The sequence below is a fragment of the Seriola dumerili genome, unplaced genomic scaffold (assembly GCF_002260705.1).
Source record: "Seriola dumerili isolate Sdu_G_001 unplaced genomic scaffold, Sdu_1.0 BDQW01000138.1, whole genome shotgun sequence".
Lineage (NCBI taxonomy): Eukaryota > Metazoa > Chordata > Actinopteri > Carangiformes > Carangidae > Seriola > Seriola dumerili.
In genome coordinates, this window is record NW_019174393.1 from 12073715 (window position 1) to 12099398 (window position 25684).

General features: G+C 41.4%; 1 protein-coding gene across 1 annotated transcript; it reads right to left on the reverse strand.

Annotated features, from left to right (window-relative positions):
* Positions 1 to 656: 656 nt before the first annotated feature.
* On the reverse strand, positions 657 to 25131 carry LOC111224991 (protein phosphatase 1H-like). Its single transcript, XM_022749710.1, has 10 exons — positions 24652 to 25131; positions 16550 to 16739; positions 13581 to 13955; positions 10912 to 11024; positions 10612 to 10696; positions 9318 to 9436; positions 4715 to 4778; positions 3248 to 3355; positions 1345 to 1496; positions 657 to 828 (listed from the first exon to the last, which is right to left on the reverse strand). Exons 1-10 carry the CDS (start codon positions 24885 to 24887, stop codon positions 681 to 683), a joined length of 1590 nt encoding a protein of 529 aa, XP_022605431.1. The 5' UTR covers positions 24888 to 25131; the 3' UTR covers positions 657 to 680.
* Between the last annotated feature and the right edge of the window lie 553 nt (positions 25132 to 25684).

Here is a 25684-nt window from a genome sequence, read left to right on the forward strand (position 1 = left end):
AAAAGGCATGGAAAGCCAAGAAACCAGCTGAAATCTCTCAGTATTTAGAAAGCAATCCTGCCCCCTATCAGTGCAAATTAATATCAGCTGGTTTAGTCCTAATTGATGGCCTATAAAAAGAGTTTCTCATTACCAAGGTGTCACACAACGGGCATCTCATGATGGGTAAAAGTAAAGAGCTCTCTCAAGACCTTCGCAACCTTATTGTTGCAAAACATACTGATGGAATTGGTTACAGACATATTTTTCTAAACTTCTGAATGTTCCAGTGAGCACCGTTTGTGTGGATTACTTGGGTTGTTACCGACATCTGGTGACAATTTCATGTCAATAGCCCCATCAGAAATGTATTTACTGAGAAAAATGTTGACGCGTTCAATACTTATTTTCCTTGATTTAACAGGCCAAATCATTTATTTTGATTTATGAAGCAAATTACTGTCCTGTAGTTCCCCTGTGCAGCCAAACTGGTGTCTGACCAATCCTGAACTCCTATAGAGAAAAGAACCATCAACAAATTTATATGTTCCACTTGACCTTGGTCTAAAGAAGAAAATAAAAGTGCAAACGGCAATGAGGAAACCGAAAGGGGATTCTGAGTTCAGGACTAACCAGTCCTGTTGGTTTGAGACCTTCAGGCCCTTCAGGGTCCTTGAACGGCAGCATCTCTGTCAGGCTCTTCAAGGCTGACGGTTGCCGTACATCAGCGGTATGATGAAGACTGAGATGTCGTCTCCAGAGCCCAGGCGCTCGTTGGTGATCCTCCAGCCTCGGTCCCTCAGCACGCCACGGGCTCGCATGACCAGGTCCTGTGCTGCCATCGTGTACCTGGACAACAGAGGAAACAATAATGAAGCTTTCAATTCAGAGCATGTAGGGTCCTTTACACTGCAATGTTTTTAGTTAATTTGATAGTATTATATATTATATCATTTTATGCTGTCTGAAACATGATGCCACTAGAAAATGTAATTACACCCTCCTTGAATGTAGAAGTTGATGGCCGCCTGTGATGTGATTTTAATATTCTGTTGATACAGTTCATGTCTGTAGACTTTAAATTATGAGAGTATACTTGACCCTCAATGGTGTGCCAAAATTTCTGTCAAAAAGTGCCATTACGCTAAGAGCAAGTGGCATGTGGCCAAGGTTGCAATTTATCCTTGGAACAGGAACTGTGCCTGTTGAATAAAATATGCAACACAGTGGCACGGTTGCAGCTTTCACATTTGGCATAATAATGCAGCAAAAACAGACACATGACACAGACAGAATCTAAGTAACAAATCTGTAATTGAAGAAAAAAAAAAAAGAGAAGAAAGAAAAAGAAACTAAGTATCCCACCTGTGCAGGTCATCAGGGTCGCAGTTGGCTAGAAAAGAGGTGACTACCTCAGCCACTTCTTGGTTGGAGAGGACGTCCCAGAGCCCGTCCGTTCCCATCACCAGAACATCATCAGCTCCGTGATCGTACTGCGTCAGGTTATACACCTTCACCTGCATGCCAAACCGCAAAGCATTAAGGCTTCCATTCTAAAACATCAAGTCACATAAGGTAGCAACAGAATTAATTTGGTACATTTGTATCATTTACAATGGAGTCTGGTCCCTTTGAACAGAGCGATATGACGAGCGTTTCGGGTTAAACAAGGATCTTACTCTTTGACAAAAGGTGTATCTCTTTAGAAATCCTATTCATAATGTTGTCAGACACTTATAATCACAACCTGAACCTGCCAGTTGCAAAAGAAAGCACTTCAAGTGGACATACTTTAATGTGGATAAATGCACCATTTCATTTGGTTTTACAAACTGTACTCCTCTATTTATTTTTGATTTTAAGGTGACATGCTTAATGAACATTTTCTTTTCTTCTTAAATTGGTTATTTATATGTTTTCTCTGTAACTAGCTACTACTTTGCCTTTACATGTCAAAAAAAAAAAAAGAAAAAAAAGTGCAACTAAACCAATTAACAAGTAACCAATGGCTGGCATAAACGCCAACAGCTGGACTGGTAGTACCAGATATTGGTGATTGTCAGCTCAGAAACCAGAAGAATGACACCAAATTATAAAGTTATCCCAAAGTGAAAGACTTCTTAAAGATTTCTCAGCTACAGCAGCTCAAGTTTCTCATCCACACTGAAATCTACACTGATCTATCATTTTCACAACTTAATGAGCTCAATGCAATTTTCATTCACTGACAGACTTTGGTGAGAGGTGAGAGTTGTGTTTGTAGGAGAAAGAGAGGCACACAGACGGAGACACAAAGAGCTGAGAGGAGTTAAGTCTTCAGTGTGAACCTGGCATGAACCCGGGTATTAATGAATTAAAGATCAAGCAGAGAGCTCTGGGAGGAAAAATGCAAAACTCTGTAAGACGAACTACGTCAGGAGATGAAAGCGCTTTGAAACCAGTGCCAGACAGTCAGACAGGTGAGCTCAAATTCTTCCTCTGCAGAGGACCTGGTTCAGACAGAGAGGCAGCAAAATGCCACTTCTAGTGACTGCGGTGCAAATACGACAGGGGTAAAAGCGGGGCTGAGTCATGTGACTGAAGTCATGACACATAACAAGGTAAGGAGTTGAGGCTGGCAAGAAAAAACTAAATGAGACGGAGGAAAGAAGAAAGGAAACATCTGCAACATGGGATTTTGTAAGAATTGTACCAGCTACGGGAAACAACTTGAGTCTGAGGGTCAGTGGGTTCAAGGAGATAGATGCTGACATGTTAGCCCACAATCCCATGTGTTTGGAAAACCTAGCATGACAAAATGAAGCACAGGCTGACCGCAGGCGTAACCTGATATCTACATGTGTTCTTGACTGGTCCGAGCACCAGAGACAGGATCATTAGGTTCAGAAGTTACAGGGGCTGGACTCAGCTATGTACCCCATGCTCCCAAAATCTTACATTGAAAAGTATGTCTAATAAAATAAGCATGAGTACAAAGTCACTTTAGTTGGGGGCACTAGAACCTAAATGACCCACATGCAAACAAAGGAAGGCAGATTTTACAAAAGAAATAAAGCTGTCCCTTCCACAGCACATATACATTTTCCAAATGGTAGAATTATTTCTTACACTGGGACTTACTAAAACAGATACAGCTCAAATTAAAATGTGTATATAATGTTACGTAAACTAGACAGTAAAGACTTTAAACTTTCAAACTATTTTCTTTATCTCTTCAGTGACTGAATGTGAGACAGCGGGCTGTTTGCAGCAGCACTGTAGCTCTTACCTCAGGGCAACAGGAAAGGAACGGCTTGATGTAGATGTTGGAGTCGTGAACTTTGAGATCATGGTCGCCGAGCCCGCGCGTCACGCCGATGGTGGCCAACACCCGGGCCTGTGAAAGAAAGACTGGTTTACTCACAGCCCGTCTTTGAACATATGGATGTAAACATGGTCTCTGTCACCGTGTACAACACGCAGAGGCGGTGGAGCTAGTGACAACTGCTCACTGTACAGCGTGTGCCAATATAGATTTGCATTTTAAGGGGGGGGGGCATACAGCTGGTGTACTAGTTTCTTAATTAAATGGATACATGGGTAAACACAGATGCCTATAGGTGAAGCTGGGATATTCATGGTGCAGTTTGACGGAGGGGAAAATCTCACATCTGTTGAAAACATCAGGAGTAAACGTCAGGTTTTTGGTATCAGTCCATCAGAATAAGAGTGACTGAGAGTTTCCATGTAAAACTACAGTTCATCATACTTGCTGTATTTACCGGCAGCATCTCAAACAGGCTGATCTCTCATAACAGTGCATGTTTCTATTCCAGATACAGAATACACAGATTTGTTCACTACACTTTACACTAAAGGAGGTGGTTTGCGTGTCTGTCAGCTAAGCAACAGTACACAAAGGATCTGCACAACAAATATCACTGTATGTGAGGCAGTTAAAAGTGTTGTGAAGTGTCCTAAGGGCACTGAAACTCAGCAGTGTTATTTTTGTATTCCTTTAATTATCAAAACCTTTTTCAATATTCCTCCACTCTTTCATCCTTGAGTGAAAACTCTCTGAATTTAAAACACTGGCGCTATGTGGTCGACAGAAGCTTTTTCCCTCTCTGATGAGAACTTGTTACGTCTCTCTTTGCTTCAAACCAAACTGATTGAAAATATGAAACAAACTGACATAACTTGCAGCGTTTTGTGCAATTTATTTTGTGGTGTGTTTTCAGTTTCGGTCTCTTCTTCTTCTTCTTCTTCTTCTCCTTCTCCTCATCTCTCCCCTGCTGTCCCAGTGGGGATTAACTTCACTGCTCAGAGAGACGACTGTCATCTCCCGAGTGGTGTGTGTCCATCCGAACGCATGTGTGGTGTGTGTTTGTGTGTGTGTGTGTGTGTGTGTGTGTGTGGGTATTAGAAGTGGCTACTGGAGTGAAACGGATGGACCGTCTTCTCTGTCTTCTATTGAGGGTGTACATTGACACACACACATGCACAGCGTGTTACTTGCACATCAGAGACCAAGTGTTTGCCCACTCTCTGGGTAGCTAGCAGGCATGGAGTGTGTGTGAGTGTGTGTGAGTGTGTGTGTGTGTGTGTATAAGACTGACAAGGACACACTGAGTGATTTACTTTTCCCTCTGCACTTTTGAATTCCAGATACATGTTCAGGGGTTGGAGTGCACACACACACACACACACACACACACACACACACACACACACACACACACACACACACACTTACCTTTTTCCCTTCACCGTATATTAGTGGGAACTTGAGATCTTCATCTTCAATGGTCTTGTACGCCCTTGTGTTTGAGAACAGAAAAGAAGATCAAGACAGTCACACACACACACACACACACACACACACACACACACACACACACACACACTTTGAAAAAGAGGTGCACAGTGGAGTGAGAAGAGCAAATGTGAACTTCTGAGGTCTCTTTAATTATACCCTCTTTTCTCTGTCACGTCGGCTCTGGGAGACATTTGCTCATCCAGATGTAACACAAACAAAGGCAACTGCCACCTGACTGACGCCCGGGCCTTTTTTGTCTCACTTCCCCCTCTCATTATGTCATAGGGAAACTAAATTCAGAACCTCGTTTGCTAATGTAAACACACATATCATGATCATTCTTTTCATTTATCTTTTGATGAGAAATATGAATATTGAATATCAACAATAAATCAAATGACTATGTGTAATGTGAAAGGGGGTCATTTGTAGTGACAAACTAACATAACTATTAATTGCCTGACTTTACAGTTTGCAGTGTTTTAACTTCTTTAAGTTCCTTTTTTTGGTTTCAGGGATCGCGGTTTTACTTTTTTTTTTGGTTCACTCTTACACCCAATCACCAGCTGCACCGGGCAGCTGTTTTCAGCAAAAATGCTCTGATAAACTTTCTGTACACCACCTGCCCTGCACTGAACTGCAGACAGTGTCATGGTTTGCCATGGCAGACACTTATGGTTAGTTTGTTTGGATTTTGTCACTTCATGTTTTATTTTGTAGTTGGTTTCCTTGTGTGTCTTAATGTTTTTACTTCCTGTCTTGGTCCTGTTTTTCTGTGTGGTGATTGTCTGCCCCGCCCTAATGTGTTTCACCTGTGTTCAATCACCCTGGCCTCCCTTGTGTCTATATAGTCTCTGTGCTCCCCTTTGTCTGTTCATGTCTGGTTTGTCCTCGGCCTGTTCATGTTGCCTGTTCATGTCGGCTGTGGTATCCCCTGTGTCTCCGGTTGTTGTTCCTTGTGTGCCCTCGTGCTTCGGTTTCCTGTTCTGTCGGTTCACCCGTTTTGTAAGTTCTTCAGTTAATAAACTTTTTGCACCTCATTCCCCTGTGTTGGCTGCATTTGGGTCCAGCCTTACCCGCACCGGGACAGACAGACAAAGTTAGCATCCAGCTGGTGAACATGGTGAAACAGAATCAGCAAATATTTCTCTATATGGAGTGAGTGGGGAGCAAAAATAGAATTACAAGAAGAGAGACTATTCTACTAACATTTGTTGGGTGGCCAGAAATTCAACCACATGAATGCAAATGTTGCATCATGTGTGCTGGAGGTCAAAATTTGTAATATTAGCTAACTTGTTAGCCACAACAACTTTAAAAAGTGACAATGTGTCAGTGCTGTGATTACAGCTTGCTCTGCTGCACCAAAGAACCCAAAATAATCAACTATGCTGCTTTTAAAATCATGTCCATGTATGAATGCATCAATTTCCTTGTGCTGTCTTCCATTTTTAAAATTCAGTTTAGTATTGAACAATCATAAAACTAGGGGGCTTCCCAGAGTACATTTTAAAAAGAAATTGGTGCAGCAGGAGCTGATATACCGTCACATTTAGTATTTTACTCCCTAGTATGGGACAAGGCTTCAAAAATACACTTCCCAAGATGCAACTTGATAGCATCTCTTCGTTAGGACCCTCCCTGTGTCATAAAAAGCCAACATCCTTTCAAATGCCACAGCACTTCCACTTGAATAAAAAATAATGGAGGATGTTTACTAAAATACGTAAAAGTAGAAAACAAAGCGACCAACATTCTTCCTGAAGTTTACCAACACTTTGATAAAGCCTGCGTCTCAATGCAAGAGTGTTTCTCGGGAGTGCAATAACAAGTGCTTTGCTGCTGAAAAATTTTGTTAGAGAAAGCAAGTGAGGGGGGGGGGGGTCGTCTTCCAATTCACAAGCCAACAACAAAAAATAAGTTCAGAAGTGCACAAGTGGAAGCAGAAGATTTGAAAACACACTTAGAAATAGAGCTTTGATGTCAGACTATAAGACTCCATGGCTGACGCTGATGTACTTAAACTAGCTAGATTAGACTTGGCGTCACCAGTCAGTGAAGAACATCAACTACTTCAAACAGCTTCATATCTGACCGGGGTTTGCCCCATCTGTCAGTCTGTGTCTCTCGCTGCCCATTTGCCTGCCTCAAACTGAGATGTGTACTTTTCCCAACCCAAACACAACGCCCTCTTTCTGTCTGGCTTTTTTGGCTTTGTGCCTTTTTTGCCGGTGAGGTGGAGACACAGCTTCTCCATCTATCAGCCACCCTTCCATCTCTGCTCGTCAAACTTTACGTCTCTCAGAGAGATTTATGTGTTTACTCCGCTGAATGAGAACGCTCATTTTCAGTATCACCTACTCTGCATTTCAGAGTTACACACCTTCAAAAAAAAAAAAAAAAAAAAAAACTCTCATAAATGCCAAATATTCGCTGTTTGAAGTTTTATTGATTTTCTCTGGTTTATGTTTGAATATCTTTTCAACTGTTGGCTGGACAAAACAGGCAATTTGCAAATATCACCTTCAGCTCTGAGAAATTCTGATGAGCAGTCAGGCCCCTTAAGGAGCTCCTTACGAATACTGCCTTGCTCAAGGGCACCTCGGCAGGAGCTGCTTCTAATAAACAAGCCACAGTAGCCAAAAGCAGAGTCATTACAGTCTCTTGGCTTTCTCAAATCTCTCAAAACTATTCTCCCGCTGCCTCAGTTTGGGCCCAGGCTAAATTTCAAGATGAGGAGATTAGAGAATAATATGGCCGAGTTATAAGGCTATGTCTAGCCTCACTAATTTATTGAATAATGTCAAGTCCAGAGGGCTGCAATTGAATGCCTGTTAAGAATCTTGTTTACTTATGATTTTATTATATTATTTCTGAATTTCAGAACAAAATGTCCTAGTGTTTATTTATGCATATATCTTGTTCGGCAGCTGGACAATACCTAACATTTGAGAGGTCTGGCCTGTTAATAAAAAAAAATTTTGGTTTGATAGAAAAATATATCATAATCATATTTCTATATCAACAATGGTCTGTAATAGGGGCGTGGAGTAGCTCAGTTGGATGATGTGTAGAGGCTACAGGCCTCGCTGCAGTTGGCCCCGGTTTGAGTCCCACATCGGACAGCCCTTAGCTGCATGTCATTCCCCCTCTCTCTGCCTCCCCATTTCCTGTCTCTCTCTACTGCACTATCAATAAAGGCACAAAAAGCCCAAGAAAAAAACAAAAAAAACAAAAAAAACAATGATCTGTAATAGTGATAAATTCACAAAACACTATTACCCAACTCTGCAGTTTCCCTCAGCTCTGTGGCCCATTTTAGCATCTTTAGGCTAACTGTTTTGGTTTTATGTCCCACAACTTTACTGTTTTGATTTACTCTCACTCTCAACCTCACCAGCCTTGTTTCTAGATGTAGTAGGCATCTCTGTTTGCAGCCAAAACAGCAGTTTAGCTCTGATAAACCCACTGTACATGACCTGCCCAGCACCAAACAGCACAGAAGAAAGAGTTAACGGCTAGCTGTTGCATTTAGCTTCTGAAGAACCACATATTTCCCTCAGGAGTTAGTTTAAAGTGAAAACCAAGCTAAAAGGAGTGTGAATAATGAACTTAAATGTATTACATGGACAGAAATACAGCTCAAAATAAATGCTAATATTGCTTCGTGTGTATAAATAAGCAGATGTTTGCTAACAAGTTTGCTAGCTTAACAGTTGATGACAGTGTTGTGTTTACTGCTCCTTTCCGCTACATCCAAATAGCCAAACAAATATAATTTAGGTATACGTAGCAAAAGCTGAATATGGTATCTACACAGGCAATAAAAATGTTCACACAATACCATGTCCTGTTCTTACAACATATAAAATTACTCCAAACTACTTCCTTGCATCGATGCTAAGAGATATAAGAGCAGCCCATACAGTGGCACATCCTGGCTGGCTCCAGAGGGAGCGGCTTTATCGTGAAATATACATCACACACCACAATACACACAGTGCAGTGTGTGTGCCTCTGTGTGTCGGTGAGGGAGAGTGAGTGTGTCAGTAAAAGCACATCTCATTACTGGCTTCCACTGCAGCCACAGTTAAACAGCATGGTGCCTGGCTAACCCACATAACACTGCACATACAGAACCATCTCTGCTGTATCATCATATCATATCAGGTTAGGCTGCTCCCTCATTAGCTCTCAGCCAGTCTCTTCAGCTCTCACTGTGTAGAAGAGTTTAAGCAGCAGTAAAGGAGGGAAAACGAGAGAGAGAGAAGCAGGGATTCACACCACTAATGAAATAGTTTTCAGATTATTGTTTCATTTAAAGTGGAGGCAGCTGGAGTGGGGTGTTGTGGGGTTTGCAATCCCAGAAAATTAGCAGGTTTCATTTCACATCGTAACTTGACAGGTATGATTCATGGTAAGGCAGGCTTTTTTCTTGTGGATATGGAGTCTGCCATCTTCAAGTGTTTCGTCTGCTCGGTGAAAATAGTGTGTAAAAGAGAGAAAATTAAAGAGACCGAGGGAGACTGAAGGGACTTACCACCCGTTCATGGTGAAGTCTCGGTAGAGCATCCTCTTGCCCACCTCCTTCCTCTGAACTCTCCGGGGAAATTCCAGGTGCGTGAACTCATTTCCTAACAGGTGAGGCTGCATGAAACCCTGGAGGACAGACAGTGATGGTCCTCGAGTCAATCAAGCAGCTAAATGTGTGGCAGATTTGCAGATAAAATGAAAATCATTTTCCGTCACTTTGGTTTTTTGCCCTTTGTCACTTCACTCAGTCTGGAGATATGATATTGCAGAATTAAAATTCTGCTGACAATAGATTGGTCACTTTTCTTTTTCTTTTTAAACCTAGACACAACATAAACAAAAGTCCAATGAATTCATTTATTGGGCAGGCACTCACAAATTTTCTTCTTATTGTTTTCAAGGTTTTATGCATTAGTGGCTGTGCCAAAGTATTTGTCAGGCTCTATTTCACTCTAAGTCTGTGGTGAAGGAAGATCAGAACTTTTACTGAAGTAAAAGCACCACAATGTAAAAATACTCAAGTAAAAGTCCTGACTTGAACATGTTACTTGAGTAAAAGTTTGTAAGTATAATCAGGAAAACGTATTCAAAGTAAAAGTACTTGTAATGCAGAAAATTGTCTCCTGTGACTCTTATACTGTTATATATTAATGTGTAAGCAGCATTTTAATGTTGTACTTGGTTAATTGTTCACATTTTTAACTACTTTATTGGCTTTGTTCAACCTTTACTCCAAAACCGATTAAAATCATTAGGAGGAAATGTTTCAGAAACTGATCAGGTCATGTAGAAATTCCAAGCATTTCCTGGTTCCAATCATCAAATCGCTGGATAGCACAATATTTCCTTCTAAATGGTGGCAGAACAGAGGTGAAACGTATCATAAAAGTACCTCAAATTTGTACCAAAGTACAGTAATCGAGTAAACGTACATTGATGAAGTTCTGAGCATTTGTCTGAACATCACTTTTGACATGTTTATTCATTAATTCAATGAAAAACATGGAGTTGCAGAGGTCTGAGTCACTGTCTATAAAAAGGTCAGTCACAGCCATCTATTCTCAGCTGATGAGCTTGTTGTGCATCCTCACATTGGCTGCATTTCCCCTGTTGCACAGCTCTACAGGAAACTGACGGACTTCAAATGCCACGCTGAGTGTGTTGCTTGTCGTGCGAACACAGTGAGAAACCACGGCCAACAACAACACTGTGTGACTAACCTCATAGCATATCTGTCAAGACTTATATTATAATACTTTCAACAGAAGACGCATAAAGACGTAGAGGTATGTTTTTCTTACCAGGAACTGGAGTCGCTGTCGCTCTGATTCTGGCGTGAACTCTGTTGACATGGGAACGATCTCATTGTCTCTGATAATGATAGCCCTGCAGAAAAAGTCGGAAAAGTAACGTAACCTTGTGCACACGCAACCGTACAATCAAAAAGAACAAGCAGCTGTATTAGTTGCACCTCCTATCTCTGCCCCAGCATGTTGGTGCACTTCCATTTTATGTCTTTGGGAGCCCCCGGGTGCACTGCAGTGTAATTAACCCTGCGTCCTTCACAAACCATTTCATTTAGAGGGGATGAGCACACACACCTACTGTCACCTGCATTCCCAACGTATAGTTTTCCTAGCAGGTAAACCACGGTGAGAGCCGTGCATCCTCCTGTGATGTTATACACTTGCTTCTCCCTCTCGATCTGGGCGTCCTGGGGGGTGGGGAGGGGGGGTGAGAGAGAGACGGTTTCTTCAATGAAGCATCAGTTAAGACGACGACACAAAAACAAAAAGGTCATTAAAAACAAAACCCGCACTGTCAGCCGCCCACGCAGGCAGAAGGAGAGTTTAAATCCACGGTCTGTGTCTTTTTCTGTTCAGTAACTCCGACACAGACAGTGAGCGGGAGGCAAGGCTGATAAAATTTGATCAACTTTTCAGAAAGGCAGATGATGCGTGGGCATGGTTGTAACTATCGATCGGTTTGAACTGAACCTCTTGTTGACCGTGTGTCGGCAAACAAGTGCCCGTCGTGCATGAATAATGCAGACAGTGATATGTGAGAAGGTTTCTATCTTGACTCCGGGTTTAAGGAGCCTTGTGCTGGCTGTACAAGTGCACACAGTCAAGAGTGCAGTTATTTTTCTGCTCGTTTTGTAATAAATATTTATAGTTTTTATACTTAAACTCCTCCTTATATGCTATTTCTGTCCCTATTTTAATACAACCGGGACATAATCACATGAATTTCTCCCAGATTTACAGGTCTGTGCAGAAACCCTGCAGACAGAGCTCTCTGATGAGCAGCTTTTTTCCCGCAGGTGGATTTCTTTCTGCAGAGGCCACAGCTTTAACTGACGCAGCGATCGTCTTCAACAAAGGATGTCAAATCAAGTGTAAGACTGTTTCTTTTCACAAAACGGAAAAGGTGACGGGGGGTTGATCTTAAAAGAGCTTTCGTAGTGATTTTTTTTTTTTTTTTTTTAGTCTGGGTTCCACAGGGTACAGCTTGAACAATGTGTGCTGCTTTCCATTGCCATCTAGTGGTAATGCTGCATACACTGGCTCATAAAGACATCTCCTCTCAAAGCACTTTCAAAGAAGCATACAATACAAAGCAGAGACGGAAAATGTCAAGACAACACACGCAACTGAACGGTATAAAAGAATCCGTTCCGTTTCGGAGCTTTAATTCATTCTCTTTGGATTCATTTGGGAAGACACAAGAGTCGATTTCCTGTGACTATTTCTCAAACGCCTTTGATTCAAAAGCAAATGATTTGAGACATATTGAGCAAGATGCTGCTGCGACAGAAATCCACGGTCTAATGTGTACGGTTGAGTGGTATTTAGCCAGGAGCCATCTTTTCATAAGCCAGCTCTCTCGACGCCAGATGCCAGTTTGTCTAGATAAACTGTGAACAGAGATGCTTAAGGTTGTGGTCCGTGTGCATCTCTGCAAAGTGTGTGTGTGTTGGTGGAGCTTTTGTTTATCTGTACTTACATGCATATGTTGGCTCCATCATCTATCTACATTTCCATATCTGCTCGGTATCCATGTAAATATTTATTGCATACACAATGGTGGTGTGCTGTATGTGGGTGCTGCAGAAACATCAAATTTACAGGTGATGCGTTTAAGTGTTGATTGACAAGTGAGATGTCTTTCAATTGAGCTGTTGTGAGGATTTTTATCCGACTGACAGTACAACACTCGTGGAGAGGTCCGCTTCATTTAATTATACGGCATTTAAAAAGGATAATTACTCAAGGACTGAAGATGCATCTCAGCAGATTAAAGCCAAGTCAACTACAAAGAACATCTCAAGTGCGACTCATCTTTTTTGACCCCATCTTATTGCTTAATCCTGACCTCTGCCATGTTTTTATGTGCCTCATCTTCAAAGCAAAGCTGGTGAAAGTCAGTACAGACTACGGAGAGCAAATTGTGTAGAGCCGCTTTTATTATCTGTGTTTCTTAAGTCGATTAACTAGCTGTAAAGAAAATGTCAGAAAGCTGCTTCCATATTGAAATGTTTTGTTTTATCTCATCAAACCCAATGATATTCAACAGACTGTCGAGAAAGGCTAAAGAAGCTCACAAATATTCACATTTGAGAAGCTGGAACCACAGATTTTTCTTTTTTTTTTTTTTTTGCATAAAAAATTACTTAGAAGATTAATTGATCATCAAAATTGTCGCAGATTAATTTGCTGTCATAATCAGTTAATTGACTAATTATATCACTGCATTCTGAGTGAATGAAACTGACCAAGGCCGTGGGAAAAATGTCACCAGACCCATGAAAGTGTCTCATTGCAAAGTGAGTAAGACAGACAGACTTTTTTTCATGCCAGATATTTTGACTTGTTCCTGTAATAGGAATACAGCCGCTATTAGTGTTATCAATCACACTGTGCATTCCCTGCCATGATATTTCAAAATGTCAAACCAACCTAAAAAACATAATGTGCATATTTTTAGAGCGGAACTTAGAATAAAGGCTGTAAAAACACAGGTGGTAAAAATGCTGATGATAGGTTCGTCTGTAACTGTGAGGTCAGACAACTGATCCCTGCAAGAGGATAATGAAAACTTTTCTGCAACCTTCACAGGACATTTCTCTACATAAAAGCATCAGCCAAAATCCAAATGTTAAGTAATGATCCATGACAGAGTGACGCCCAGTGAGTGTGAAAGCTTTCAGGACCGATCAGGATGAGCGGACTCAGATACTGCACAACGTGACTTTGCAGCTGTCTCTCACCATCTCTTTGAAGGCGTTCTCTACAGCTCCTATCACCAGGCTCTCGTGCTGGATCTTCTTCTCTGTGAAGAAGCGAGGCGGCGGCGGCGGCGTGCTGCACGGGGAACCAGGAGCGCCCGCGGCCCCGCGCAGCGAAGCAGCCCGGGTAAGGGCGCGGTGAGGGCCTGGGATGCTTCCCTGGAGGTAGGGGTTGTTGTCGGGCTCTTCCCCCAGCACAGTGGGAGGTGGGTAGGCCAGGTTGCGCAAGATCTCAATCACGGCCTGGAGCTGGCAGGCGATGTGGTGCTGCAGCAGGCGGGAGGCAACAACCGCCGCACCTGAACCAGCGTGACCATCGAACAAGGCCCAGTAGTGGAACACCAGTCCTTCACTGTCCTGTAGACACAATATACAAAATATTTATTTATTTTATATCGAATGATCAGTGCATAGAAACACAGGAAATTAGGAGCAAAATTATAGGTTTATAATTTTTTAAGCTCTTCAGGGAAAAAATTGCAATTTTCATGCAGAGGATCTACAGGAAGATCAGCAACCAGAGTCAAATTCACCAGTGGTGTTCCAGTTTAACAGAAGAGTGTCACTGGAAAACATCACAGACTAATATCTACCGACACACACATACAGAAAGAGCATTTCCATGTCTTTCCAGAAACATGGCTCTAAACTTACACCACACCCAGATAATATAAAACAATGAATGTACTGTAAACTTAGCTGAGGTCTCTCCCTTGGTCACATAAGTGATTAAACATATAGTCATGTAATGAGACACTGTTTTAAGTTCATTTTTGTGTTATGTGTAAAGCATCACAAATAGAGCAATGTGACAAAATCATACAGAAACCATCCTCCAGCTCGTCACACCATACACAGCTAAGATAACGTCTTTTTCTATTTTATTCTTTTAATAGTTTGATTAGATAAAGGTGAACTAATGCTGCTGGTTGAACTTGTGGTACGCATGAGTCATTATTGAGAGGAGAGACCCGGGAGAAGACATCATGACTCATTCTGTCCATCTCATCTCTTCATTTCTGTGTGTAGGGAGGGACAGCACAAGGCTTTCTCTCAGGCCTTTGTCTGCTTGGTATTACCTGACCTTCAATACACATTCTTTATCAAATAAAGTCCTGTTTTCAGCTGATGCTTGCTATGAACCGATAGAGAGTCACATGAAAAAGATCACTTTTGTGCAGACACCTAAATATGAAGTTACAGCTAGCTAGACTCGTTAGCTTAGCCAAGTTTGGAAACTGTGCCTCCAAGCACCCGTGAGCTCAATAATCAACAAATTATATCTCACGTGTTTAATCTGTACAAATTCAAATACACAACCCAGTGTAAAACCACGAGTTCTTCTTGTTACTCACTTATGTATGTTTCCATGTCTTTATACTAAGCTAAGCTAACTGTCTCCTAGCTATAGCTTCCCATTTAACAGAAAGATGTGAGAGCAGCATCGATCTTCTCGTCTAACTCTGGGCACGTAAGCTAGTAAGCATATTTTTCACAATGTCAAACTATTCCTCTTCTTTAAATTGTGCATTTAGAAGGGAATATTTCATGTTAAAGAGATTTAACCACATTTTTAGGGGCTTTAATGTGAACATGAACTCCAACTGTTAGGTAACTGCTCCCTGTGTATGCCTGTGTACAAAACTACAATATATGTGCACCCTGCATATAGCCTGTGTACATATAATTATACATTCAATTATGTGTGTTACGGCAGCATGTGTTGGTGGTACTGTCTCCCCTGTAGCTCCGCCCAGGCTGTTCCTGATTACTCCATGAGATGCACCTGGCCTGGGAATGAAGAGTTAAAGGCTCTGGTGTCAGCGTCAGAAGGCAGAGGCTTTTAGCATGGGGACTGCTGGGCTCGCTGTCTCTCAACCCGGGGTTTTTGTTGTTGTGTTCTGATTTGTGTCTTTTGTAGTCTTAATTTGATGTCCGGGTCGTTTTTGCATATTTATGTTAAAGAGGACCACGTCTTGTGTGAACAAACTTCGGATGACAATATTCATAAATTGGAATATTTTTATAAGAAACCCTTTTGATTTTTTTTATGTATGGACACTTCCGGACTAAAGGAATATAAATAATATTCAGTCGACAGGTAGGGAGTCTCCACCGCTTCACCTCTTGCTGGTTTACAATGCCATAAATCTGAATGAATTTAACGTAGTGGGCATACTTACTGAAAAATGAACTCAGCGGTTAAACTGTGGATAACTTATCTGCGCTAACGAGGTACAGTATGTCAACACTGACAAACGTTTAAGCATTTATATCTTTTCTATGCTGCTTCTTACTGACATGATCATAACAATGCAGAGCGACGGGCTGTGAGGCTGAGTCCCCTGTTCGGCCACATCAAGTGTGAAATACAGAAATAACCGTTGTGAAAATGAAGCGTCTAACTGTGCGTGGTTTCTGAAGCAGTCCTCCTTGAAATGCAGGTTCATACTATAATGTTTGGAGCAGTGGAGAACAGTGGAAAAATTAAGTAGGTTTCTGCAAGAAATTAAGACCACTGTCTTTTCAGCATGGCTACAAAACTAATGAAAACTCTTCACCATAAGTAGTTATGTGCTGTGCCTTGTGTGGGGGGTGAGCCAAGCTTGCAGGTGGGCAGCACCAAGAGAAGTATTGACTTCAATAGGACCAGTAATGTCTGGACCCCAACGAGGCGTATCATACAAAGAGGAAAATTGGGTTTTTACCCTGACAGAGTTACTCCCTTTGATGTAAACTTCGATCCTTGTGACTCTGGAGACCATTTAACTGCACACAAACCTACATAACACACTATAAGTAAGGAAAAACCTTCAGAAATAAAACCCTCATTATTTTAGAGTTGTCTTGTGAGTCTTGTTTGGGTCACTGGTAGGTGTGTTGTGCATCCCTTAGGGCCGCACAAAGGTGGGGCGTAACAAGTGTTTGTTTGTGTTTATGTGTACACCCACCTCTCCCGGCTTGCTTTGCTCCATGCGGAGCCCGAGTCCCTCTCCGTTGGGCAGGGAGTTGCGTCTCTTGGCGGTGGGGGTCTTGCTGGGCGTGGAGGGAGGGCAGTAGCTCATCGGCCTCCTTCTGGCCACTACCACCTCGCAGCATGCCTGGTCCTCATTCAACGCACTCTTACCAGCATTAATCACCCTGCGGGAGGAGGGAAAGGAGTGAGCATATTATATATAGTCTTAGAGTCATATTTTAGGCTACAGCCATTCAGGCGTCCTCTTACATAAAAATATATTTGCCAATATACTTTTGGCATTCATTGCTCCAGTTAAAATTCTGCTACAAGCAACAGATGCACCAATGGCTGTGATTAGCCAGTCTGACAGCTGTGGTCCAGAACAAGCGTTTGAATGAAAGCCGACCTCAGATGCTTTTTATCGGATGAAACGGTGCTGCACTCTTTCATGGTTATTATGGCTCACTGCAGGATCACAACAATTAGTCAGAGCCACAGCCTGAGGTTTCTCTCTTTTCACCCAGTGAAGCAGCTGGCTTCGTATGTTTCATGTTCCCGATGAAGATCAAACAGAAAGCGCTTGTTTGTGGTACTGCTCTGCTGGGAGTGTCCTGATGCCTCGGGACAGTCGCTTCTGGGTGAATTAGTGTGTCTTTGTTTGTGTGTGAGACTGGACATACACGTCCACAGGTGTGTGTGTGTGTGTGTCTGTGTGTATGTGTGTGTGTTTGTGGTTATGTTCAGCTTTATTTGTCCATCATCTAAGGAGACAGACGACAGACCACAAAGAGAGATGATGCGATGACCCAGTAACAGTTAAGGCCAACCACACAGTAACTATGTGGTTTTCATAAACATAATACGATGTCTTTATTTCCTGCTCTGCCACTTTTGTCCATTTTCTTGTGTTGTCGTCACATGTGGAACAGGAAGCTACCTGTTATCCACTGCCTACAATCTTTATGTGATATATGAAGAAAATGCCCAAACAATTATCATAGTTTTTTTTTAACCATGCCGTGACTGCACACTGTTAACATGGCTATGGCCAGTACACTCAGGTAATGAGTCAAAGGCATACGCGCAGCTCTCAGAACATTTTGTGGTCAAAACTTTCTAATTCTTTGGATTTGTCAAGTTTTATCTATTTAGTTGACTATTTTATTTTATTTTTTATAATTTATGGGCTGATAGGCCACAGGCCAGCTCTACATTTGGGAACTCCTTCGTGAGTGAGTGATGACATTGCACCATTGGTCGGATGGCCAACGTGGACTTTTTCCATTGGCAATAGCCTATTTATTTTTATGTTGACAGCATGTGGTATTTAATTTTTTATTAAATATTGAAATCTAAGTCAGGCCTGGCCAGGTGGCACTATCCATGGTACTGAAAGGGGGATTTAATTTTGACATGTTGAATTAGCATTTATGTATGATTGCATCCCCCATGTGTCTGCATGAAGAAAGGACAAAGCACATGGTCAGTCTGGAGGGGGAACCTGTGCACACCCATACACAGTCCAGCCATATACTAGGTGTGTAGCAAGTCTTGTTTTAGGGTTTAGAATGATCATGATCAAAATGATGATTCTCCAGACTTTTACACACTGCCAGGAAATACTGATTTAAATGCATATGCAAAACTTTTCAAAATCATAAATACTGAGTCTTAACACTGGAATGACTCCTTAATATCAATCTTGGGACGGCAATGTTGGACTGGTTTATGACCGAAAACCTGTAAAACTAATAACATTAGATATTCTGCTATACTTTGTGTTTAGCACAAACGCACTAAGATAACAAACATGGAAAACATCATAACTGCTAAACATCAGTACGTTAGCATTGTCAGCATTGTGACCATGTTATCATGCTGATGTTAGCAATTCGTTCAAAGGTACTTAGCCTAAGATAAGCCTCACAGAGCTGCTAGCATGGCTTACTTAGGACTTCTGTTTACTCAACTGAGTAAACATTCCTGCATTAAAAATGACACACATAGCTTTTCGGTGTTAAATTAAACAAATTTGCAGCACTAATGCTTTTACTGGCCTTCTCAAAGTTCACTAAACCCGCAGAACAATAGCTAATGACAGCTGATGTGATAGGGCTTCCAATACTTGGCGAAGACGGTGAGATTGTGACGACAGCTCCAATGAGACTGACAAGGCCGACAGACATCTCCAGAGGCTGTTGTGCATGTCTGTGTTTGTGAGTTGAGAAATTGGCATGTCTATTTATAGACTCAGACTGTTGGATGTTTTCTGCAAGGCAGCATCATTGTCTGGTTCTTAGCCTCAAATGCTTGTTAACCCTAGACAGAAAGAGCTTCATGAAAAAACAATGAACAATGAAGAGAGCAGAGTGAGAGTGCATGCATGTACATGTGTGTCTAAATTCCTATGTATGTAAGAATATATGCATTTATGTGTTTTGTAATATATTTTAGACTTTCTGCTGTTATTTATTCATCATAGCAAATGTTTGTTGTTCTGATTTCTTATATTCATGTTGTGTGTAAATTAAAAACATTAATGTAAGTGAGGCACAAAGAGGAAGAGAGAGAAAATGTGTTTGAAAGTCTTGTGTTGCTGTCCGTTGCACCTGTCTGGACACCATCTGGGTTTCAAGACAGAGATGATGGAAGTGGAGGGACAGTGCTGGAAAGAATATCCTTGTCTTCTTCACAATTTGCAGCGGTTAAATGGGTGGAGACCACATTAATAAAGGCCCATTTATCTGACAGTGTAAAGCTGCAAAGAACCCTTTCAAGTTGAGTTTTTTCCGTGTGTATTCTTATGACACTCTTGTCTGATCGGTGTTAAAAAGTTACATTTTATTTGAAATCTTATTAAAGTCCATAGAGCCTCTGAAACCATGAATGTGTGCCCCACCTATACGCTCATGTTGTCTTACTTAGTCTAATTTGTTGATTTGTTATAATTACAACTGAAATGATTAGTTGATCAACAAAGTAATTATTCAAGTAAAAATGCCAATCATCTTGTGTACAGCATTTTTTTTATTCTTATATGACAATGAACTGTTGACCTTTGGGTTTTGCAATGTTAGACAAAACAAGCTATCAGAAGACTGCGACTTTGGCTTTAACAGACCAAACCATTAAATCAAGAAAATAATAGGGACACTGATGGTAAGTCATTTTTAACAATATTTTCCCTTCTTTGGAACAACCAACGTGCATTAAAAGAAAGTGTTTAAAAACTGTTTGCCATGGCTTGTGCTATTAAGGAAGCTCCTAAGCTAAAGCTGGCACTACTTTGGTTATAATGTGTCATTCATCATGCATGCATAGTATAAAAGCCATTATGTCTAGGGGGCTGGATATCACTCTGATTACTCAGCTCTGCTTTCAAACCTAATGTGTTACCACTGCAGCCATAATTACAGTGGAAAATACCCTCTCAGTCATTATGGCCATAAAACGCTATGACACATGGACCACTTTTGAGCTTGTTGATACACACAAGTCCAGGAAGCCTTTGTCGGCTTCATCTAATCTATTGTCAACAAACACCGTAATGAGATGACCTGTGTCTATGAGTACAAACATGTGCTGCTGATTGTAGTGACCGTGATAAAAATATGTTTATGTGAACTTTTGAACCATGAATGTAAAAACTGTGAGCAAAAGCAATTCTCATCTTTCATAACTACAGTGCATTTAATTTAATAATCCTTCTGTGTTTCATGAAAGGTGCAGCTGGTGCTATTGTGCGCTTGTGATTGGGAGTAATCCTGCAACTCATTTGTCCTCATTTCACCATTTGCAGGAGGGATGATAGTCATTTTATTTCCCTGCCAATCAAATTTTTGTTCCATTCGGAACAATTACCTTTCCTCCCATTAGGAACAAAACCTAATTTCCTCTCCATTGTCAGACATCTAATGCCATCTTTGTTTCTCTACCCTCAGCCACAGATTCTGGGCCAGACATTGGCCCCAAGGATGTAATAATTATTTGGTGAAGCACAATGGTTGAAAGCTTTGCCTCTGTTTAACTTGGAACATGAAGGGAACAATAACAGCGAAACGGCTACAAGTTAAATACAGAAACAGTGCAATCATGACCAGAATCCTGAAGAAAAAGTACTACATTAGGACTTTTTGGAAGACTACCACCTGAAAGTATGAGATAAGAAAATACAAAATGTGAGTTTAAATGCAATGTCAGAATGGATGGGTTTAGATATCTCCTTATGTAGTTCTAATGGGACTGTGAGACACATCAGTAAAATGGCGCATAAGCAGTTTACAGTGATAATGGTGAAAGATTAACCTCTAAAAAATGTTTGCTTTTTTTTTAAACAATGGGTCTTTGATTTTCAGACAGAGCTAGACAAATCACCTGCTCAATTCTAGCTGTGGACCATCGATTTTGCCCACTGAAATAACAACCGTTGCTGGCAGACATCAGCATCTAGCTAGCTAATTATGCTAGTGTTTGCTCCATCAGTCGGTTGAAGCGTCGTCTCTGACTTTTTAATATTTCTTCTCAACTCTTTAAAAACAAAAACCCTGTAAAAGGATAAACAAAAGCAAAGATAGTGAAGCTTCATGATAGTGTACTAAAAACTCAGAATAAAGCTACATGTCGTAGGCAAAAAGTCAGTATCCTCACCAGTTTTTGATAAGAATTCAGCGGCTAATTATAATTATAGGCCTACATGTATTAGCGAGGCAGGGGATAGCTGTTTACTGTTCATATTTTCAAGCCATATGTTTAACTTATTTCACTTACAAGAGAAAATGTCTTTAGGTTCAGGAGCCTGTTGTGTTTGGCTAACATAAGGCTACGCTAATGTACTCAAATCCAATAAAAACAAGACAGAGCCACTAACGTTACCCATCACTCTGATATAATAGCATCCAGGAACTTCCACATAGTGGGTAAATACTACACAGTGGATGTGTTAATGCAATAGGGCTTTTTTTAATGCTCTTTGGACTTTGAAGTAATGGTCGGTTTCTACTGTAGGTTGTAAGCTAGCTGGACATGCTAATATTGGCATGTTAAATTAAATCAGTAATTAAAATTAAAAAAACCTTATACAACCTTACAACCTAAAACACCATCCTCCACGCTCTATCGTTTTCATTACAGTCCCATTTGCATTCGTTCAACGTTGTTAGAAATCCAAAGCTTGACAGGCTATAGTCATTACCTCCACCAACAAGGTTATGTTTTCACCTGTTATAAGCACTGAACCAATTTACACCAATGGAGGGATGGGACATGGATCAGGGAAGAACCCATAAAAATTTTGGTGCAGATCCAATTAAAAAGGCAGATCCAGGTATTTTTTAACCACTTTCCTTAACATTGCAAGATTGGGCATTTTTCAACATTTTCTTCAATTTCTCAATAAATAATGCATGGATCTTGATGTAAAAAGTCACACATATTTATGGTCTTGAGCTCTATGACTTTGTACAGTTTGGTGCAGATCCAAACAATAATCTGGACCTGACAGACATATTTAGGTTTGTTTGGCCTTGTTTGGGTTGCGCTCTGTAGAGAGCCATTCTAGTTTGTTCTATGATTGGACAATCGTGGTTAGGGGGACTTCAACAAAAGATTTATGAAATGACTGACTTGTCTTCAAATTGTTAATTTAAAAAAAAATCTTTTAGGATAATCAATTCCCTGTTTGTTGTGAGTATCTGTGGTTGTGGGAAGTAAAGAGTAGCAGGGTTTGAGAGACTACGTTTGAGGTAGGAGAGGTGAAAGCCAAAACGGCTGCTGTAATGACAACACAGGAGGTTTTAATTACAGATAAATGCTGATACGAGCTGAACTCATTAACCACACCGGTCCCAAAGAGACACTTCATGCCAGCGCTGAGTGTCAGTGCGAGTTGAGTGTGAGTGAGAACTCTGGTTATTCACAGTAAATGGGTAACAGAGTAGCGTGCTAGACACACATATTGAGGAATATCTCTCAGTATTTCCCCAAATCCCTCAAGCTTTAGCTGTAATATTCTATTATAATCCACTGCCTGAGAAGAGAGGAAGAAATCATATATTTCTAATAGTATAAAAATGTCATTGAAAGAGCAACCTTACAAGATTCAAAAATTAAAATGTTTTCAAATGTAATCTGTTCTTGAATTAAACAGAATTGCATCAAGCGTGGAAAGACGCAACATAGCTCAGTGCTAAATAATCTGAACATGTTGATAGTGTTTTATTCTGCCTTGTGCCATTAACTATGCTGCACTAGCAATGTCATGAAGTAATGTTATGATGCATTTTTACTAGAAACTCAGTATAATGCTCCGCTTTACTTAAGGACACAAATATAACGACTGACATTTAAGTAGTAAGGAAGTAAAGGTGGAAGATTCACAGATATCTAGGAACAATTATCAGACAGTGGTTCATTAACACTATCGGTGGCATTCTTTGCTCATCTTTATCTACAGAGTAATTCACGAACTATGTGATAACTACTGATTAATTGGCAAAGTTCCGGATTTGTTCCTTGCTGACTCCTCGAGCTTTTGTGTACCTTATTGCGAAATGTCAGCGACACACATTCACGCTATCAGGGTGGAGTGAGAGATTTGTATCTAGGAATTCACTTTTGTGATACAGTAACAAGGTTGGGAAGGGATGCAGCGGCAGAAAGCTGCTATGTGTTTGTCATATCATTTAAGCTGACGTGTTCGACTGCAGCAGACACACAACCACAACGAGATGCTACAGTATATATATGAAATACCAATGGTGGTGAAATACCAACAGGAGAGACTGACTGCTGACATTTAAGTAAAAGTCATCGTAGTCACGCTGCACTTCTCGTACAGCAGCTGAGGTCGTTCTGCTGACCTTCCATCAGTATCACACGGCAACTCCCTGTACATTTATTATACATTTGCGGGGTGATTTATAACTTCAGAGAATCACTTAATCTGTTAAGAGCTCCCTGCTGTTTGTGGCACCCCAGGCTACCTCTTGCAAATCACTACAGTTAATGAATGTCCAGTTACGGCCACAGGTAGACACCTACCGCACACTGACAGGGCTTTCCTAAGAGCTCCATCAAGCGACTTTCAAAATGAGTAACTATATAATTTTTTTTCATTCATGTTTTAATATACGAAAAAAAACAAAAACATAACAGCTTTGGGTACTATGTACTTACAAAACAATCTGTCATATTCAGCTCACTCATCAAGGCTTTCAACACCACATCTCAGGGACACATACTGTAGCATGATGCTAAAAGTTATTCTTGTGCATCTTTTCAAGACTTACAATCGTGCTACACCTGAAAATGAGTTATTATTTTTTGGAGCATACCATCAGTATCACAGGGTTTTCTATCTTTTTACATCAGATTGTGGAGGAGTGTCACTACAAAGGTGAGATTGCTGTGCAAAATGTGGCATGATTACATAATCACAAAAGCTTCACTGTTATACTTCTGTATGTAGATGCTGATGGAGGCAGCAATGACAGAAACAACCTCCTCACTTAGTTGCATCTAAAGACTAGTCATCAGTCTGGACTTTGGACAGCCAGAGCAGGAGGCTGCATCTTGCTGAACCGGTTTGCTACAGTTTATCTAGAGGCTGGTGACATGCAATCACACACAGACACACAGCCTGCCATAAACTGAGCACAGTTGTAGACTAATACCCTGATGCTGCTGGGAGAGCGTGTATTACCTTCTTGCACGTGAAAACCAGCTTGACTGCCGTCATCACTTTAAACTGCACGCGATTTGAATGTGGTGGGCTACTAAAAGCTTGGAGGATGCGTGCAAAGGCTTGCCCCGTGGATTCAAAACCACGCAGGAGATGGATGCAGGTCACAACAGGTGCAGCTTGGCTCCAACTCTGGGCTTTGTATTTATCAGAGAGTTTATCAGCGCTAACCTATTGTTTATTTCAACCTGAGGATGAGCACATTTCTCAGGTGAAGTGCTGGGATGAACACCTACAACTCCTGGGCCTCCACAGACTGACTGACAGGCAAGATGCTTTATATCAAATACCTTTTTGATGACATTTGAAAGAAAACAGGAGCCGCTTTGAGGGCAGCAGCCGTCGGGGTTACTTACTCAGCGTATCCGGTGGCCCACGGTAATCTCCTGGTTTCCTTCAGGATGAGGATGGGCCGGGCTATGTGGTCCGCGGAGCACTCGATCTCATCCGGGGACAGGCCGAGGAACTCAGGTCTCATATATGGGAATTTCAGCGGCAGCTCGGAACCAGGGTTGCCCCCACCGCTGGAGCTGCCCCCGGCCATTATTCCACCCATGAATCCGGCCACGGCGGACTTGACCCGGGTGAGCATGTTGTTGGCGCGTCGCGGCGGGGTGTCCGTCGGCCGGTGCGTGGCGCCACGGCTCCCTTTCCCCGAATTCCCCCCCAGCTCGCTCGCGCTGGTCGACGACAGGCTCGATGGAGAATAAGAGGCTGAGGAGGAGGAGGAGGAGGAGGAAACCCTCAGATGATCACGGTTTCATTCATTCAGAGCGGAGACCTCAGCATCAACCGGAGGCCAGGGCGATGAAAACAGCAATGATGCTTTAAGTAAAACCCTGCACACCCCCATGGAGAGTCATTGATAACAGCTCGGCCGTCGTGAACGCGGAAATACACTGAAGATTAACGGGTCATGTGATGCATTCACGGATGCACACTGCAAAAAAACAAAATTTTCCATGGACAGTCTCCAGACTGCAATTATAAAACGAGTTTAAAAGCATAAATATACCATAAAAGGTACAAAACATGATATGCGATAAATCCCATTTTTTTCTACTATATGCCAATTGCAATTGTTGGCGAAATTTTGAGGGAACAACTACAACAGGAGGAGCGATGGGTTATTACTTTAAAACAACTCTTTCGCTGGAAACAGTAAACCACTTCAATGGAAACAAGTAAAATTGATCTATAATTTAACTGGTTTAAATTTATATCACCAAACAAGAATTCAAGGATGGAAAGGCTACATGACTCAGTGAGACTGACATTTCTTACAGTGCAGGATGAGCAAAGATTGATAATTCTTACAGAGCAGGATGAGCAGCTTACAGCAGCTGACAGCAGGTTAAAGGTAAGTCAGGCCCTATATCCGTGATACAG

What these genes read in the sequence shown, in the direction of transcription:
- LOC111224991 (XM_022749710.1), bottom strand. Translation starts at nt 24,887, where the DNA reads ATGCTCACCCGGGTCAAGTCCGCCGTGGCCGGATTCATGGGTGGAATA. An exon ending in TGGGCCACCGGATACGCTGA is followed by an intron (nt 16,740 to 24,651) that starts GTAAGTAACCCC and finishes CTCCTCCCGCAG; the next exon opens with GGTGATTAATGCTGGTAAGA. An exon ending in GACTTCACCATGAACGGGTG is followed by an intron (nt 4,779 to 9,317) that starts GTAAGTCCCTTC and finishes CTCAAACACAAG; the next exon opens with GGCGTACAAGACCATTGAAG.